The sequence below is a fragment of the Amphiura filiformis genome, chromosome 10 (genome assembly GCF_039555335.1).
Source record: "Amphiura filiformis chromosome 10, Afil_fr2py, whole genome shotgun sequence".
Taxonomy (NCBI): domain Eukaryota; kingdom Metazoa; phylum Echinodermata; class Ophiuroidea; order Amphilepidida; family Amphiuridae; genus Amphiura; species Amphiura filiformis.
Window position 1 is genome coordinate 15,924,663 of NC_092637.1, and position 18,418 is coordinate 15,943,080.

Consider the following 18,418-nt stretch of genomic DNA (forward strand, 5'->3'; position numbering starts at 1 on the left):
AATAATGCCGTCCTCACTGTAGAGGGACATGACATGAAAAACAGCGGCTTTTTTCGACGGGAATAAGCCAACTATGATGCAATTTTATCAGTTTCGCCGTCGAGCAATGATTAAAGGAGAAAGAGGAAAAGTCCCGCCCGGGAATTGAACCCAGGGCGGGGTCACTTTTCCTCTTTCCTCCTTTAATCATTGCTCGACGGCGAAACTGATAAAATTGCATCATAGTTGGCTTATTCCCGTCGAAAAAGCCGCTGTTTTTCAGATTTTACATCGATAAATGTGAACTTTGACTAATTTCCTAAGGAACTGTACCCAAAGTGGGGCTTTCACTTTAATGATTCATGTAAGGTTACAGTGAAGTGGGTCTCAGTGAAGGGCCTGATTGAAAGTGGTATTGCAAAACTATATACTGTATCTGGAATTTCAAAAACGATGCTAATGGGGTGGAGCTTGACGAGATTAGTTAACGCTCTACACAGTCAGTATTGAATCAATGTCAGTATACAGTAAGCCAAATAATAAGGTACCAGCCCGGGGTACCAGTTACGTTCACCCCATGTATATCCTACACAAAGGCAGATATGCCATAATTGGAACCAACAGCCAATAGCTGTATGTTTTAGCTCAAATTTAAGACATCATTCGTTGAAATTGTTCAAGAAATAAAGACACGACGATCCAAAAACCCAAGGAAGATGCAAATTTAAAAGTTGCAGTTTGCCACATTGCATGCCCTATTGATTCGTACACAAAGCGTTCGCGAACAATTGATTAGCACGAAAAAACTAGCGTCGTGCTTTCATTGATTAGAACACAAAAGTGCAACTTTTTATTACATATCTTCATTAGGTTTTGAATCACCTTTACTAATTCTCAACCAATTATCAATTCAAATATCAGAGCTAAAGAGTACAGGCATCGGCAGCTTGTTTTAATTTTTTACACATTTGTCTTTGTTTATGATATACAGGGGTGAACACTACCTTAACTCTTTTGCTTACTGTACTATCGTGCGCTCAGTGTCATACGAACCGGGTATTGCCTTCTCGGTTCATCCAGAATGATGCTTTCCCCGTACCATAACTTCGCTTCACCTACTAACTGATAATACCCTGACGCTCGCTCACCTCCCCCCAATGCCAAAGGCCCAAATAGTCTCATTTGTGAGCGTAGCGAACAAAAAAATAGAGGTTTTATGCCTTTTTGAAACAAAAAGTCCCATTTGTGAACGTAGCAAGGGAAAATAGAGGTTTTTATTATGCCCCCGTCCAAAAAAGGCCCAAATTTTGAAGAAAAAAAGGTCCACCTTTTCAAAATCAGCACCCCCCCCCCAAAAAAAAATCCTGGCTGCGGGCCTGGGCCTGCTTTGTTATTATTCATCAACTTCGTGCATCTATAATTTTATCACATTTAGTTTGCAATAATGTGCTTTAAAATTATAAATTACTTTTATGTTTTAAAAGCACATTATGTATTCAAAAAAGACAATTGGAAACGAAAATTATTATCTTAAAATTAAACTTACCATTATATTTATGATTACAAAAAAAAAATCCGTTACTTGAATCAGCTATTATTATATTTTCGGAGTTCCATTCAATCAGAAATTAATCTACATATTTATGATCTCGATGTTGGAAATATTTAATCTGCATACTATTGTAGAAATACATGAAAACTAGAGCTAATTGCGTACACAAATATTCAAGTGTTCAAGTTGACATTTCTGCCTCCAGCGTCTGATCGTAGTGAAATTTGCTGAAGCTTCAGCATATTGAAGGTAATTTAGAAGCAACCCGTACATGAACTTTGACCCCGAATATGTGCTATAACTTTTCGACTTTTTTTGTTATAGCTGATACATGTAAGTGACGTTATTGTGCTATGTAACATAAAGCGTAGCATTTCTAGAAAAAATAACAAACAATTATTGCATTATCGGTCATAAACAGTCTGAACGACACCCACGTTGGTACTAGTACCATTGGGTGGGGGCACAAATGTAACATGATCAACTTCCGGTCACATGTCATCCACTTCCGATCAATGGCTATAAACGTGATTTTCTCTTGTCAATGTGTTCTACATCATAAGTTCTACTGGGGAAACACAAACAATTTGGAATTTGTTTCCACATTTTGGCGAAAAATTCAAGCATACCTTATTTCGCCTAAATCGTGTTTAAATTGCAGAGACGTAATTCGCTCGTATTAACGGTCAAATTAGGACAGGCAATTTTATTCAAATGACGGGCAAACCGTAATTCCCAGCTAAGACCCTGACACAGGTGCTCAATTTTAACATTCAAATACGAGTCCACTCCCTGCCAGCTTCTCCCGTATTAGTTCATCCATGGTCTCGTTCTGGGCTACAGTGAAATGACTCTTCCAATCACCAACTTTTCCTACAAAACAATAAAGGAAATAATTATTACATATAGTATAGTGAAAACGAAACCAGCATCATGACAGACGCAGAAGTTCAACAAATCAGTTCTTATGAATAATATTAACAAACGTATGATAAAGGCCATTTTACCAATAGAAATGTTATGTTCAGGGGGTTGAATGATTTGTATTGTTTGTTATTTGGAATGTTCTAAGCGATTTAGACTAAGACAAATATCTACATTATACTTGAGACAATTGTTCAACTATGCATTACTCGAGGCTCTAGGGTGAGTTCGTGTGCATGATTCTTTTAGCAAGTTACCTTGCATTTTCATGTTATATAAACATTCAGAAAAAGTTTGAGTACACTCATAGAAATGACTTGTTCGCCTTGTTGGCGCAATTCAAAAGGAGTAAGTTTGGACAACTCAAAAATAGTGTAAAAGTTGCCAAAACAAAATTCATTTTAGTTATCCGAACTTAAAAATGCTGAAAAAGCTCAAAAAAGTTCCGTCAACTAATCAACTTTGTTGGCATTACTTAAAAGTTGATGTAAGTCGTTGCGTCAACTTTTTAAGTAATGCCAACTTCTGAATTCAAGTTCAGGGAACTTAGAAAAATAAACAAGGTTCAAAGAACCAATTAGTTGAGTTATTGTAACTCAACATGTAAGTTGATATAACTCGTTCATATTAAGTTACTGGTACTTATTGTTTTGAGTTATTCCAATTTAGTACTTTGTTACTTAATTCACGTAATTTGATCATTTTCTGCACAATTAGCAGTATTCAAATATTTATTTTTGTAATCAGTGCAAAATTTTGTATACTATAGCACACCTCTAGGAAATTATGCTAACCTGGTTTTATTTTCTGAGTTGTAACAACTCAATAAAGTTAGTGCAAATGAGTGCGACCAACATAATGATATCGAGTCAGCGTTACTCAAAATTGTACGCATTGGCATTACTCGGAAATTTGACGCAAGGACTTACATCAACTTACTGAGTAATGCCAACGAAAAATTTCTATGAGTGTAGGAAATTCAGATCATCCTCTTTTTATAACATTTTTCATTTATATATGGTATACCAGAACGAAATTCAAATTTCACGATATCTTTGCAAAACGAATTAATCTGCAAGAAATATTTTGTACATAAACATTGTGTAGCCAGAGGTTTCCAGTGATATAAAAATCTCAACTTTTTTTGAGAAAAGTGGGGTGATGATGCTGTGGATCACAAAATGCCCTTTTAAAACACATTATAACAACATAAAAATAAAATATAACGACCTAATAATAAATAATGAATGAATTTTTCTAACCAACAAATATAAATTGTGCCCATTTAGTTTCATTGACATCTTTTCAATTCAAAATGGCGTCCAGAATGACAGCCAGAATGGGTAATGCATTGAAATACATTCATACACTCTTAGATAGCGAGAACCAATCAGAGCAAGCATTAGAAAAATCCAAACCATGCATTGATTGTGTATACTGTGCACTCCGCGTACTACGCGCAGTGCTTCGCACGCGTTCGCGTCGCTTAGGCTTGATTCATTTTTCGGGCGGGTTGATGCATTTATATTTGTCTCTAAATTTGTATATTTTCCAATAAATTCGGAGCTCGTGCATTTGACACATCAACATCAGCGCGCGTGCATTATTTTGCCTAATTTATTTCCCAACAAGTAAAACGCGTTCATTAACCTATAACTAACATAAACATGATATAATAATAAAATATTGTCAATGGAGTGAAATTCCAAAACGTTACGGTAGAGGTTCGAACCTTCAACCTCTAAACGATCACAATCTGCTATCCTATGCGCATACTGATTTGCAAAATAAACAGTGGCGTAGCGTGGGTCATCATATTGGAGGAGGGCACCGACCATGATTGGGGGGCACCAGGTCTGATTGTGGGCAAAAGCCGTTTTTAGGCCATTTTCCTATGGGATTTTTAAAAATTTCAGATCCATCGACGCTACGCCACTGGAAACAAAGACACGATGGTCCAAAATCCTAAGGAAGATGCATTACCAGAAGACACAGTTTGCTCCAAATCATGCTCTGTTGTACATACACACACAACGTTCTCAAAGAAGAGCGCCATGCTTTCCAATAATTAGAAGTGCAACTTTTTGATTTTGTTCCTTCCTTGGGTTTTAGATCACCATTTCTTAAATTCTCAACCAATTTCAACAAATGAGGTCTTAAATTAGAGCTCCTGGTTTCGAATACTTTTAGTATACACGGATGAAAATAACTGATTGTGTGGTCTGTATATCTCACCTATTCGCATGAATGATGGGCGATCTTTGGGAGCAACGTTATCATTGCTGTCAGCTACTTCCTCGGCACCATTCTTCATATGTCTTAGCTTAGCTTCAATGACTTTGGCTACTAGCGTATCTGGATTTGTCATCGGATTGGCCTTCATATTTCCAAACGTACAATGACTGACTATTCTGTCAATTACATCATCTGAAAATGTGTAACCTAGGAAATCTGCAATTCGTTCAACAGTTCCTTTCAGATCCTGAAAGACAATAAAGAAAATTATATAAAAACGAAACACACCGATATTGGGGTTTAAAACGGATTCGCCGTCGAAATCAATATTATAGTAAATGCCTTTTGTTTGTTCCCTTTAGTGCAATGCTCACATTGCAGCTTAACACACTACTTTGCTTCGCTTCAACATGTGTTCAAGGATTTTACACCAACCTCCCTCCCCCATATCACAAACATTTTACGCCACTGCCCCCCCCCCTCCCGCACACACACACATACACTTATGAAGTCCTGCACCGTCATCGCTGATCAAAGGGGCCTGTGAGTTCATATTACCCCCGGGCCCGTAATGGCTCTCGGCGGCACTGTTACCGTGGTAACGAAACATAGTAGGTAGTGCAAATTATTTCTTTTTTTAATTCTTATAACAAGACAAACATTTATAGACCATTTTCACAATTGGATCATTTTTCTGTGTTTGATTCCTTGTGTCCTAAATAAATTTTGCAATTAGTAATTAGGGAGGAAATTAAAAATCGACCGCCGGTTACCGGCGCTTTTAACTGCGTTCAATTGTTTAGGACAAACCAGCTCCAACTGGACGGAGCAGCCCGGAGCCTGGGGTTTTTATTTCATCCAAAAGTTTTTAGCGGTTCGCCGTCGGACACGTTTAGAACTGTTAAACTTTCTTCAGGATATCTCGCCTATCTGCTAATTTAAACGGTTTCGCAGCTCTGAAAAGAGCCGTTCACTGAAGACTGTCCCTGGTCAACAGAAAACAAGCATACTTCTCCTATCTGCTGATACAACTGCAAAGAGTTTGCAACAAAGTAGGTTTTATCAGTAATATTTTGCAATAGGTTTTAATCAAATCGGAAGAATTTTGAGTTTGACCTCTGTGTAAACTTTGACCCTGAATTTCTCGAAATGCCCAAGGGTGCCCATTAGGGAACCAGTTATATTCGTTTTCAATACACCCCATATTTCAAAACATGTTAGTCACACACACAAGGAACTACACTCACAAGGAAGTGTTACCAGATTTAATTATTTTGCGGTCTGTATTATGAGGCCTGTCGAGTGCAGATCCGTCGGAACACGCTTTTCAATACGGAAACAATGCCAACCTCATCGTGACATCATCCAAGCAGCAAAGTTCATTTTTCATTGAAAAAGCGTTATCTGCAGTCGCCCATTCTGCATAATGTGTGCAATGATCCTACCTTTTTCATGTCTTCAAACTTTAAAAACAGCACATTTGGTTCATGTCGAAGATTATGTCGTCATTATCATTATCAATATCAGCTTCGTCTTAATCCCCGTCATCATCATCATCATTGTCGTCTTCGTCATCATTTTCATCATCGTAGCCGTCGACGTAGTCGGGGCTATTTTTGAATCTTATGGGTAAGAATGAGGTCGTACTGTCAAAGTAATGTCAGATTCAAAATCCTTGTGGTCGACTAATGCCAAAAAGTATCTTTGTACACGCTTTTAGGTCCTCTGGTTCAAAACCAAATTTTTCAAGATGGTGCCGGCCACCATCTTGGATTTCTGGGTGAAAATGATGCCGTAATGTCAAACTAATGTCAGAATCGGAATCCTTGTACTCGAAATAACAAAAAAAGTGTCTTTGTGCATGATTATATAGGTTCTCTGGTTCAAAACTTACATTTTCAAAATGGTGGCGGCGGCCATTTTGGATTTTGGCCTCCAGCAAAAAATGCCGGGATTATCGCGAGGGACATGGAGGCTATTTTGATTCTAAATGGTCCATAGAAGTCGAATCAATCGTCAAACCTTACTAGCCAGAGAGTGGTCACCAAAGTGAGTTTTTTCACTTAACTAATACTTACTTTTTCCAGGATAAAACTCTTCAAAAAAGGCATTCCAACTTTTGCCATCTTGAGGTATCGAAGGATTTAACTTGCGGAAGTAAAAAAACGACACAGCTAAATCCTTGGGATTCCTGGCAACATAGACAATCCTTGCCTTCTTCTTCATGATGTCAGGTGGCAATAGATGTCCTGGTAGGTGAGATTTGATGGTACGAGGTGACTTCATCTTGTCTACTATTTCATGGGTTGGCGGGACGTGGATTTCCTACAAACATAGAGAGTAGAATAATAATATTGGTAGATAAAATAGTACAATAGTTATTTAAATAATATAAGCATCTACTATAAAGTAATTACCCCCCCCCCCCTTTAATGAATGACCATTATTCCATGTGCCAAATGTGGGATATGCATTCGAAACAGAATTTATTTTGACACCTCATTTTTTGCAATGGTCCCAATATTGATGTAGCAGCGTTCTTTAAAGAAGGTAACACAAGATTTAAAAATTGCAGCAAAATCCTATTAGCATTTTCAAAGTATGGCGCACACAATAGGAGGGCAGTATTCAATCTTGGTAAAACCCGGCAAATTCAAAAACCTTTACCCACTTCGTGCAGCGCCATCATACTGTGTCCGCCATATCTCTTGTATTCAGCGTACATGGCAGAAAATGTTTTCAGCTCTCATTGGATTAGTCTTCTTGTTTCGTAAATTTGAAGAGGTCTAAACATGTGATAGTCAATAAAAAATATCATTATTCACATCGGTGGTCATTGTTTACTTAATCCCATATTAAAACATGCTAAGTTCAATGTTTTGGGGGACCACGAAGGTCACAATAATAGTAAGACCAAGGGTTGCATATGTTGGTAACACCTCCAAATCAAAAAAAAGATTGAATCTAACTTTACCACTGACAGTACAATTTCGGACCTCGTCGGTCAAAAAAAAAATTGAAATCTTCATGTTACAATCCGACATTACGTGAATAATGATCACTGATGTGAATAATACCAATTGTAATTGATTATCACATGTTTTGATCCCCTCCAAGAGGATGAAGCAAAAAGAATAATCCAATGAGAGCTGAACAGATATCCTTCAATGGATACTGAATACGAGGTAATTGGATTTTAAAATCTTTCAAATCTTGAGTTTCGTGCATTTAAATGTACGTTGCGACATCAACATTGGGACCAATGCAACAAATGAGGTGTCATCTTCTTCTTCTTCGGCCGATGTCACGTCTGACGATTGGCTACCATCTGGCTGCATCTTCTTATCTCCTTCCAAGTTGTTCTGTTCTAAGCTAGACGATTGGCGTGCACTAGGTTCATTCCTGTCCATTCTTTAATATTGTCAAACCATTGTTTCTTCTGTCGTCCTCTCTTCCTATTCCCTTCAACGTTTCCTTCTATTACCTGGAATGTTAGTACACTGCCACTTCCTCTCAGGATGTGACTAAGGTATGTTAATGATCTGCGTGCTAGCTATAGGCTAGGCTTCGACATAAAAAGTCTAAGTTCCCAGATATTTTCTCCAAATATCAAGAGCTATCTCAAGAACCACTGAACCAATACTAGGCTTGTTTGTACTCATTTTAATGCATATTTTACGCTGGTTCCAAATATGGACATGCAAATGTACAAGTCCAAAATTTTTGAATTTTTAAAAATATTTTGAAACTTAATTGTCGTCTGCAGTCGACACCCGCCTGAAGAGGGTTAACTTTCTTGTTACCAACTCTCCAAGCAGCTGCTTCTTCACACCAAGTTTCTTTGATCTTTTCTCCTTCCAACTGATGTTTAGTATTCTTCTTCAGAACCACATTTCAGCAGCAAGTACCCGGTTCTCATCTGCTTTAAGGTTCGTTCATACTACCACCGCATTTGCGATGCGTTGCTTTGCGATGCGGTGCGTCGTCGCACTGCATCGTGCTGCAAAATACTGCATTGCGATATCGCAATGAAGTTAAATACATTTTAACTTGGAAATGCGACGAGTTGCGTTGAGTTGCGGCAAAAGTAATCGATATATCGGCATCGCAAAGCAACGCATCGCAAATGCGGTGGTAGTATGAACGAACCTTTAGTCATAGTATAGCCCTCCAAGCCATAAAGGAGTATACTCTATACCAGTATCTTCACTTCTAATGTCATAATACAGTTTTGTGTCATGAGGCATCATAATGCGCAGAAATATATTCTGCTTCGAATGCATATCCCAAATTTGGCATACGATCAACCGTTTTGGAATAACTGTCATTACTTTTAGGTAGATGTTTATAACCGACTGTATGCCAATTTGTTTATTCTCTAATATGCGTAGCCCCTCTCGAAACGTACTTCCTCAATTAGTATTATATGTAAATTTTATTATAAAATTAAATGTTTTAACAAAATTTACACTGATATAATGCTACTTGATAAACTACGAATATACTTAGAGGGGGCTATAATAAAGCCAGCACAAGAAATGCCCTATACTTTAATGGTTATGAAGCAAAAGTGCACCGTTTGTTACGTTTGTGATTCAATTCTATGAAAATACCTTTGTTGAACTAAGAAATGTAGCCTCCAAAAATGGAACTCGAAATGCGGTGTGACTCTTGTTGATCCGTTCCAGATCACCTTCGTTTACAATTGCGGAAACTATTTCTTGTGTCCAAGTAGATCCTTCAACAAAAATGTTCAATAAAGAGATCGATGAGTATACTTTAATGTCTTCTTTACAATGGCGTCGCCAGACCTTTTTCAGAGGGGGGGGGGGCACACCGACATCGCCCGGTTAATAATTACACTATACAGCAGAGACTCTGAAATTAATACCCGGGATCGATACACGTGAATGTGCTATGCGCGATTTGATAAATCTTTGGATACCGGGGTAGAAAATGATGAATATCTCCTGTAATTTATTTCGTCTAAAGAAACCAGATTTTGTTCCTTGCACTTGAATATATGTGTTGAACGGATATGATAGTCGTTAGCTTGCGTCTTGTGAGAGAACCGTGCGTCTTGAACTCAAAAACTGACAAAAAAAAGTGAGAGGTGTGTGCGGGGACACCAAGTGTCCAGCTAATAAACATGTATATATAATTTTTTTACCAAATTAGAGCTTAACAATTTGCAGCAAAGCCGTAACTTGGTAAACATTCTATCTTTGAGTTAAACCATTTTATCAAATTAGGGCATGGGTGTGCAGAAAAATTGTCCAAAATAGGCATGATTAAAAATTAAGAACATTAGAATGAACAACGTGTGTAGATTAAAATTAAAGTGTGTAGAATTTTGTTAGCTGTCTCATTTTTATGTAAGCATTATTCCATAAAAATTCCAAAAATTATCCGTGAATTGAATTTCAATCAGATCACGTGGTGTAGTATAACGTAGCCTGAGATTTTTTACTCGCCTGAAGTGAGTGGCGGTCAACATGTGTTATCGATCAGTAAGACCTTGCGAAATGAACTCCAAAATACTCAAGTGCATAATATCAATTTCGTGGACTGTTTTGATTTGGACTCTGTTTTGATTTTACCTACATTGTCATATCTCAACGACTCAAGATACTAATTTCACCATTGTTTCAGCATTTTTTTCTCAAAGATAATGCATTTTCAGAAACTCTGACCATTGAAATTCTGAAATTTTGACTATTGGTTATAAATAAATTTGAGAAAAAAAGGTGTGCGTCGCGTTTTTAATGAGGCACCCTGTATAGGCTATAAATTAAACTCTGACTTCTCGTGCCAAACCTGTACATCTGTAGGTATTGCTGTTTATCTATCTGTGTGTATGTATAAATACTGGTTTTTATACTGCATGCCGCTTGCCGCTTAGCGGCGTGACGCGCCCGCTTCACCAGGCCGCTTCATTATGTACGCCGCTTGTATTTCAAGTGGTAGTCACCAAGCGGCACGATACTCAGCGCCATGACTCTGAAATCCAAAGTCCCCGCTCTTTGTTTACTGGCCAAAACTCGTTCTGTTCTCATAAGCTCTCATACGTCAGAGCGGCAACGCTCCTGAGTTGACTTGAAATCAACTCCTAATAGTGTGTCTTGTCTCACGTTGAGAGTAACGCCATGTTGGGTTTTGCAGTGGCAGATTACAGTGCGTTACTCTCAACTTAAGATGAGACAGACCATAGCGATTTGCCGCTTTGAGCAAAGCGGCGGAGTAATCGATACATCGGCTTGTCGATAGCCACCGCTGACGTTGCTAGGCTGATTGCGTATGACGTAAATATCGTCATCAGAACGGCAAAGCGGCTTGAATAAAACCAGCATAAAAGTACCTGCTTTTGGGTATGATACAACGAATGCATCGTCCTGTCTTGCTTGCCACGTCTTCAGAGCTTCCATGGTAGATGACTTCACGTGATGCTCAGCTAGGAGTATTCCTCCACACTCGTACATCTTCGGTTTCCCACCTGGTGGGCTTTGCAACAAACCACCATCATGTATGATCTTTTCCACTGATAATATATAATATTATAGCTGCTTTAGAATATTTATATGGACAAATAATAGTTCAATACAATTACAACTCTAAATTACAGGGATTTAAATTCAAATCCAAAAGACTTACTTTCAAAACTTTCAGAGACTGTAGTTAGGGACCAATCAATATAGGATTAAAATAAGTCTTTACAAAGTTTTATAAATTTCAGTCCCACATTGATTTAAAAATACAAGTCCATTGGATTTAATATTCAAGTCCTTTAAAATTTACTTTTAAGCATATCTTGGATTTATTTCAAAATAATATAAATCTTTATGGGGATTTAAATATCGATATTAAATACAAGTCTGTGTGACTTCTTATCAAGCAATACGTCTATTCACGGCAGTAATACCAAGTCAGGACTACTTCTTTCATTAAGTTCAAGCAATAGTCTGCAGTGCCAGTGATAATTTCAGTGTCACTGCAGTGGCCGAGTGTGATCCTTCATGGAAATAAGCTTACCCATTTATAAATTATATTATGTGTATAGGTAAGCTTATACAGCAGAAGCACAGACTACTACCTCGGCGATTGAAGATAATGCCCTTCGTGCACAACAATGTAAGCTTTCTCATGGAAGTTATAGTCACTGACATTGGTAATTACAGCATCTGGGATGCCATTCTGCAAAACAAATTCGTCCATATCACTTCATTCATTCGCTCACCACCACACGAAATCGCAAAAGAAAGATGGCGGCTGAGCAGTCCAGGAAAACGTTTCGATTTGATCACGTGCACGTACCATCGCGTTGTGATTGGTTTACTGTTTAAGTCTTTCGAAAGATTTAAAAATAGATTTTCTTTTTCCCGATCCCAAAGAAAATTTAAATCAAACCCCATGTAAAATAAATCTTAAAATTTTCAAGTCTCAACTAAGATTTAAATTTTAAGTCTTTCTAATTTAGAGTGTAACTTATTGTAATACTGTTTGTTAGTGTTTTTACACTTAAAAGTGTAATACATATAGTTTATATTGTAAGGCTAGTCATGTTGTGATCTAAAAATAAAGAAGAAGCCCTCGCTGTGATCCAAAAAAGACGCTGACCCTCTTTTACTCAAAGCGCAATATCAACTTATACTACATATTCTAACATGCAGCCTGATTTTCTCCTCCATCACCAAGGGAGAGCGTGGCGCAATGGTTAGGGTACTTGCCTCCAGTGCAGGCAGTCTCGGTTTCAATTCCAAGCGGTGGCGATTTGCTGGGATATTGACTTGGAAAAAAGTCTGAAATCAATTGACAATCTCTGTAGATTAAATTCAGACTTCCGCTCTATGATGGTTCATTTAGAATTGGGTAAGTACTCCGTCCTTCGGAAGGGACGTTAGGCCGTCGGTCCTGTGTGCAGAGAGCCATACCTGTACATGTATCTCGCAGCCAGTTTCGAAAAGAGTAGGGTGTTAACGGCCCTGACTGTTCCAAACCCGTCCCGCTGTTCAAATGGACCCCAATGGAAATAAGCTTCAATAGAGGCTTTCTTGTGTTATCCAGGGTTGTCAAAACCCGAACAAATCAAAAAATAAAATCACCCTACCCACACCCACAAAAGTGAACTTCCTCTATATTGTACATGTTTCATGTTTTGAAAAGCCGAAATATTTTACCTGTCTCTGCTCCCAAGACTTCTTCCATATTAATGGGCTGAGTAAAATCACTATAGATCACAACTGCAAACCTGGAGAGATGTAACTGCAAACACCTGACACTGCATAATATTATAAAGACTGCACAAAAAGTAACGCAGTAGTAGTACAATTACGCCTATAGATTCAGAAGTAATAATTGTCTTCACAAAATTTTAACATAGAAACAAGGATGATTTATTTACGCGTATTCTGATACCCCATTCGTCCAATTTCTTTCAATATAAAACCATTTGAACCCGAAATGCCGGAAAACCGGCATCATACAGTTTGTTCATATACCCGAAATGCCGGGAAAATGACCCAAAATGTGGGGATTTCGCAGACGACGGTGGACTACATTATTCACTGTGGCAACAGCCAATATCGTAAACAAAACAGACAATATGACGGCAACACTGCCTGGACATTGGACGACGTGCCGAGTTGTGTTTTTAGCTCTATTGGCCCCGTTACAGAAAAAAAAAATGCACAAAATATATTTCTCAGTGAATGTATAAATTTTCACATAAAAATAAATATTTTTGGATTCAAAATGAATGTGAAAAAAAAAAATTATAGCCGGGAGTGAGCGGGACTCGATCCCTGGACCTTATGCACCGCAGGCGACAACCGTTACCATTACCGTGATACTCAATGGGGGTAATTTTAGGTATATATCATAAACATACCGTGCGTTATTCATACAAAACATTCAAAAAACAGTACTTACAATGAGGTTCACTGGCGAACCTCAACGGATTCAGACTGATAAAATAGTGCTTAATAACATACGTACAGTTTTGGAATAATTTGAGACATTTTTGTGTTTGCGTGTAAAACCAATGACGACGTCAAAAATTCAGCCAATCTTGGCCGCCCCCCCCTGGGGATTTCGGGTAAAAATCACGTGCCAAGATGGCGGACATTGCCGAAATAGTTAACACTCTATATAATCTTTGTCCTGAATTTATAATTTATGGGACAAAGTGGAGATGAAAGCGGTTATGAGAGGTAAGCTTAAGATACGTATATTACATAATATGAGTGTATATTTATAATAAATGTCAGTGGAAAACGAGAACCATGCTTGTAATAATGTAAAAATATGGTAATTTATGCAGATAATTCAGGGTCAAGGTCACGCTGCCTATAGAGAATGCAGGGTTCAAAGGGCACAGCAGTGGGTTATTTGTGTAAGTTCCTGAGAACTTACACTTTCTAATACAGGTTTGACGATCATGTGACAAATCGAATATGTGACGTCAGTATTGATATCGATATATATCAATATTATGGAAATACATGTATTGCAGAATTTGTTTTGAAGGGCTGGTTTGCATTCATTTCTTTTTATTTAATTTCTTATTTAACCTTAATGATTGGATCCAAAACTATCTCTCTGGAAGAAGCCAAAAAGTCATGGTTAATGGTGTTTGCTCTCATTCTTCTGATGTTACCTGCGGTGTTCCACAGGGATCAATTTTGGGCCCTCTTCTTTTCCTCCTCTACATTAATGACCTTCCCTGCACCACATCTATTCCACATTTTATATTGTTTGCTGATGACACCAACATCCTTTTTGCACACCATGACCCAAAATTACTTGAATTAACTATAAATAAGGAACTAAAGATAATATCTAACTGGTTCAAACTAAATAAATTGTCACTAAATATAAAGAAAACGAATTATATTGTATTTAAGAATAAACCTAATAATAAACCTGATATTTCATATGATATAAAAATAGATAGCACACCAATTGAAAAAGTAAATACAACTAAATTCTTAGGCCTGCTTATAGATCACAACTTATCATGGAACTCCCACACACAACACATTTCAAAAATAGTTTCCAAATACAATGGTATCATTCGCACGGTCCGGCAATTCATCCCCTCATCTTCACTTTTCACCCTCTATAACTCTCTTGTTCTTCCATACATGTCTTATGGTGCTCTTGTGTTGGCTGACCCCAACAACACCAACTTACATTCGCTATTTCTTCTTCAAAAGAGAGTTATTAGAACGTGCACCTACTCCCTATGGCTTGCTCATACTGACCCTCTATTTTCCTCCCTTCGCACTCTAAAACTCTATGATATATACAAACTTCAACTTGGCTCTTTTATGTATCAGTTTCATAATGGTCTTCTCCCTCCAGATCTTCTACATGACAATTTCTTTAACGTAGATGTATCTGCTCATTCTTATAACACGAGACATGCCAATGAGCCATTCATCATCCATACTAACACTATTTTAGCTGGCAATACTTCTAAAACCAAAGGACCCCTTCTCTGGAACACTATTCCACTCAACATCAGACACTCTGTGTCCCATGTTGCTTTTAAAAGCAGGTTGAAAAAATCTATGGTCCTTGAGTATGAATCGTCGTAGCCGCTGCCTATACTCGAAACATTACGGTACTTGTACTGGATTGTTAATTTTGCCTTATTCTGGTTCCTTTGTGTGCTTTAATTGTCATCCATTGTCTGCCTTCTTACAATAGTACCCACCGAGCTTCTTCACATTAGGCCCTATTACTGTTTCGTCAGAATCACCAGAAGCCTCCGACAATTGTTCCATCTTGCTCTTGTGTTAAGTAGTAGCTATGACCCTCACTATAATTCTCCTCTATCTCTTTCATTCCTCTCCCTCTGTCCTATTTTCTTCTCTTTCTCTCTCTCTCTCTCTCTCTTCTTCTTCTTCTTATCGGATAATGTGTGTTTTGTCTGTCAACGAGGTCTCTGCACCCCACGCCCCGCGTTTAGCAGAGTCCTCGTCAATCATCTTCCCCCCCCCCCCATTTTAATTTGCTCAAGAACCTAATTCTAAAATATAATCTCTGTCATTATGTATAGCCCCTCTCACTGTAAAGTATGCAGAGATTGACTCATTAACATTATTATCCATTGTATCAATGGTCATTTATGTATTTTGTAAAATTATTATTATACTATTAAATAAATTTTGCTGATGAAGTAGCAATAAGTTGGAAATATCAGAATGTGAATATCAAATCGGTCATTTTGTCTGCAAGTACAGTACAGTCGCGGATACTGAACACTCGGCGTAGTGAGACTCAGTCAGTCACCGAGCTCATCCCGTATGTATCTATATACGAGTTCGCCTATCATACATGACCGGCCATGACCGGTTGTAAAGCTAAGAAATAATTAAATAATCCTGTACATGTACCTTATTCTATTCCTTCATTTTCTCATTGTGATAAGTTCATCTCAACTTGGTGTGACGATCTGAACTGGTAGCACTAGCAGTTATTTATTTTATCTGTTTTCATTCCGGTTCTTCAGCGAATCTTCGCTCTTCGTGCTTTACTGTAATATTCCCTATGCATATCATGGATGGCTTGGCCTATCCCAAATCATCCCGGCCAGCACGTTTCCCATTTTTAAATCCACACACTTTATTCAGGAACTTCATTCTTGATTTGATCATGATATTTCCTTCATGTTATTCTTATTTTATTGAAGATATTTTTCATGTAAAGTAAGTTGACAATGACTGAATTCGTGCATTGGCCCGATGCATGCCACAGTAATACACGGACATTGTGTTTACAATCAAACCCGTAAGTAACTGTGTGTCCCTGGGCTGACGTCATCAACGAAAGCGCCCAATTTGAACGATTTCGTTTTGTAATTTAGGGGGGTGCCAATATCCAATCTTTGCATGGATATTATGTCTAGCCTGGTACGATATGCAAATAATAAATATTCTTTTCTGCTTCCTGACATCATAAGCTTTCCATTGATGTATAACTTTATTTTCAATGAGGTTCACCTTTAAGGTTTATTCATGCACTGTAAGTACATAGTATATGGTTATTCATATTACACTCCAAGATCGAATGATTGCCAAAGGAATGAAAACTGACAAAAGTTTCTAGTAAAAGGTGCAAATTGTCGTCGTGATACAAAATTACTGTACTTACAAGTTCACAGGCTTCAGAAATCAGCAGTGCTGGCAGTTCAATACTCACGGCTTTCTGGTAACGTCAATCAATTAAACACTAAACGTACACGTTATCAGTTTATATTAATAATAATATTTAATCTACTGGACCTTTGATCGGGATTTAGATGACGTTGCACATGTGTAAGTTCGATAAAAATCATAAGGAATTTCGTAACATGTTTTAATTATATAAATTAAATATTCACAACATTTCATTGGTGGATAGTATCTCATGAAATAAATTCATACACTTCCACTATGGACCACAACATGCTCATCTATCAGGGCACAGTTCTTTAACCCCAATACCTTTGTATATTCATTGAATGACCTCTAAAAAATTTGGGTACAAAAACTCACACCCTGTAACTTGAGGTCAAATTTTGCACTATGATTGTTTAATTGTGATTTTTGAACTATGCAATTGGAATGAGGCCATTGTGGTCCATAGTGTTCTTTTCCCAAAATGGGCTATTCTATTTGAAATCCATACTACCCTGACATGACCTTAATCTTCCACACAGGGACTGTAAAAGGTTAAAATAACTGTTAAGATTGGGCCTTTTCAAGTTCTGGTTTAAGTGTTGGTTTTGGTCACATGATTCTCCATTGTTGTGGATAAGCTCTTGCTACAGGTTGGTCAACACTACGTATTTGTAACCAACCGAGCAGGTTTTGGTATAACCGTCTGACAATGGCATCGAATCTTGAAGGTTGGAAGGCTGGTGATCAAAGTAGTGGACAAGAGATGCGTCTAAACTTAGTAGCCTCATTGGTGGGAAGAGTGAGTACGTGTGGCAAAATATTAATTCGTCAAAGCCATGATCAAATTATTCTGACAATTAAAAAATTGTCATAATGAATGGAAGGTTTGTCATTTAACATACACAAGAAACAATTAGTGGGTTTTTAGCGTGTTCGCCGTCGGACAAGTTTAGAACTGTCAAGCTTTCGTCAGGAGTAGCTCTGACTTCTTCAGGACAAAGTACCTAAGAATGAGACATGTAGACTGCCCCTTGTCTACTGATGACTCTGAAAAGAGCCGTTCACTAAAGACTGTCCCTTGTCTACAGAGAACAAGGGGCAGTCTTCAGTAAACGGCTCTTTTCAGAGCCACCAAAACCTTTATATTAGCAGATAGGCGAGATCTGCCTGTTCTCTGTAGACAAGGGGCAGTCTATAGTGAACGGCTCTTTTCAGAGCCACCAAAACCTTTATATTAGCAGATAGGCGAGATCTGCTTGTTCTCTGTTGACAAGGAGCGGTCTTCAGTGAACGGCTCTTTTCAGAGTCATCAGTAGACAAGGGGCAGTCTACATGTCTCATTCTTAGGTACTTTGTCCTGAAGAAGTCAGAACTACTCCTGACGAAAGCTTGACAGTTCTAGACTTGTCCGACGGCGAACCCGCTAAAAACCCACTAATTGTTATGAATTCCCGTCGTAAAAGCCTATCCCACAATACACAAGAAATATTCTAAGGTGCTTAATTGTATTTGTTTGTTGTATTTCAAATACATTTTCAGCAAAACAATTTTTTGACAGATAAATATT

General features: G+C 37.9%; 1 protein-coding gene across 1 annotated transcript; it reads right to left on the reverse strand.

Moving 5' to 3' along the window:
• Positions 1 to 1,842: 1,842 nt before the first annotated feature.
• LOC140161697 (sulfotransferase 1C4-like) lies at positions 1,843 to 13,120 on the reverse strand. Its single transcript, XM_072184998.1, has 7 exons — positions 12,865 to 13,120; positions 11,049 to 11,228; positions 9,304 to 9,428; positions 6,769 to 7,015; positions 6,136 to 6,197; positions 4,691 to 4,937; positions 1,843 to 2,404 (listed from the first exon to the last, which is right to left on the reverse strand). The coding sequence occupies exons 1-7, from the start codon at positions 12,890 to 12,892 to the stop codon at positions 2,298 to 2,300; spliced, it is 996 nt and encodes a 331-aa protein (XP_072041099.1). The 5' UTR covers positions 12,893 to 13,120; the 3' UTR covers positions 1,843 to 2,297.
• Positions 13,121 to 18,418: the final 5,298 nt, after the last annotated feature.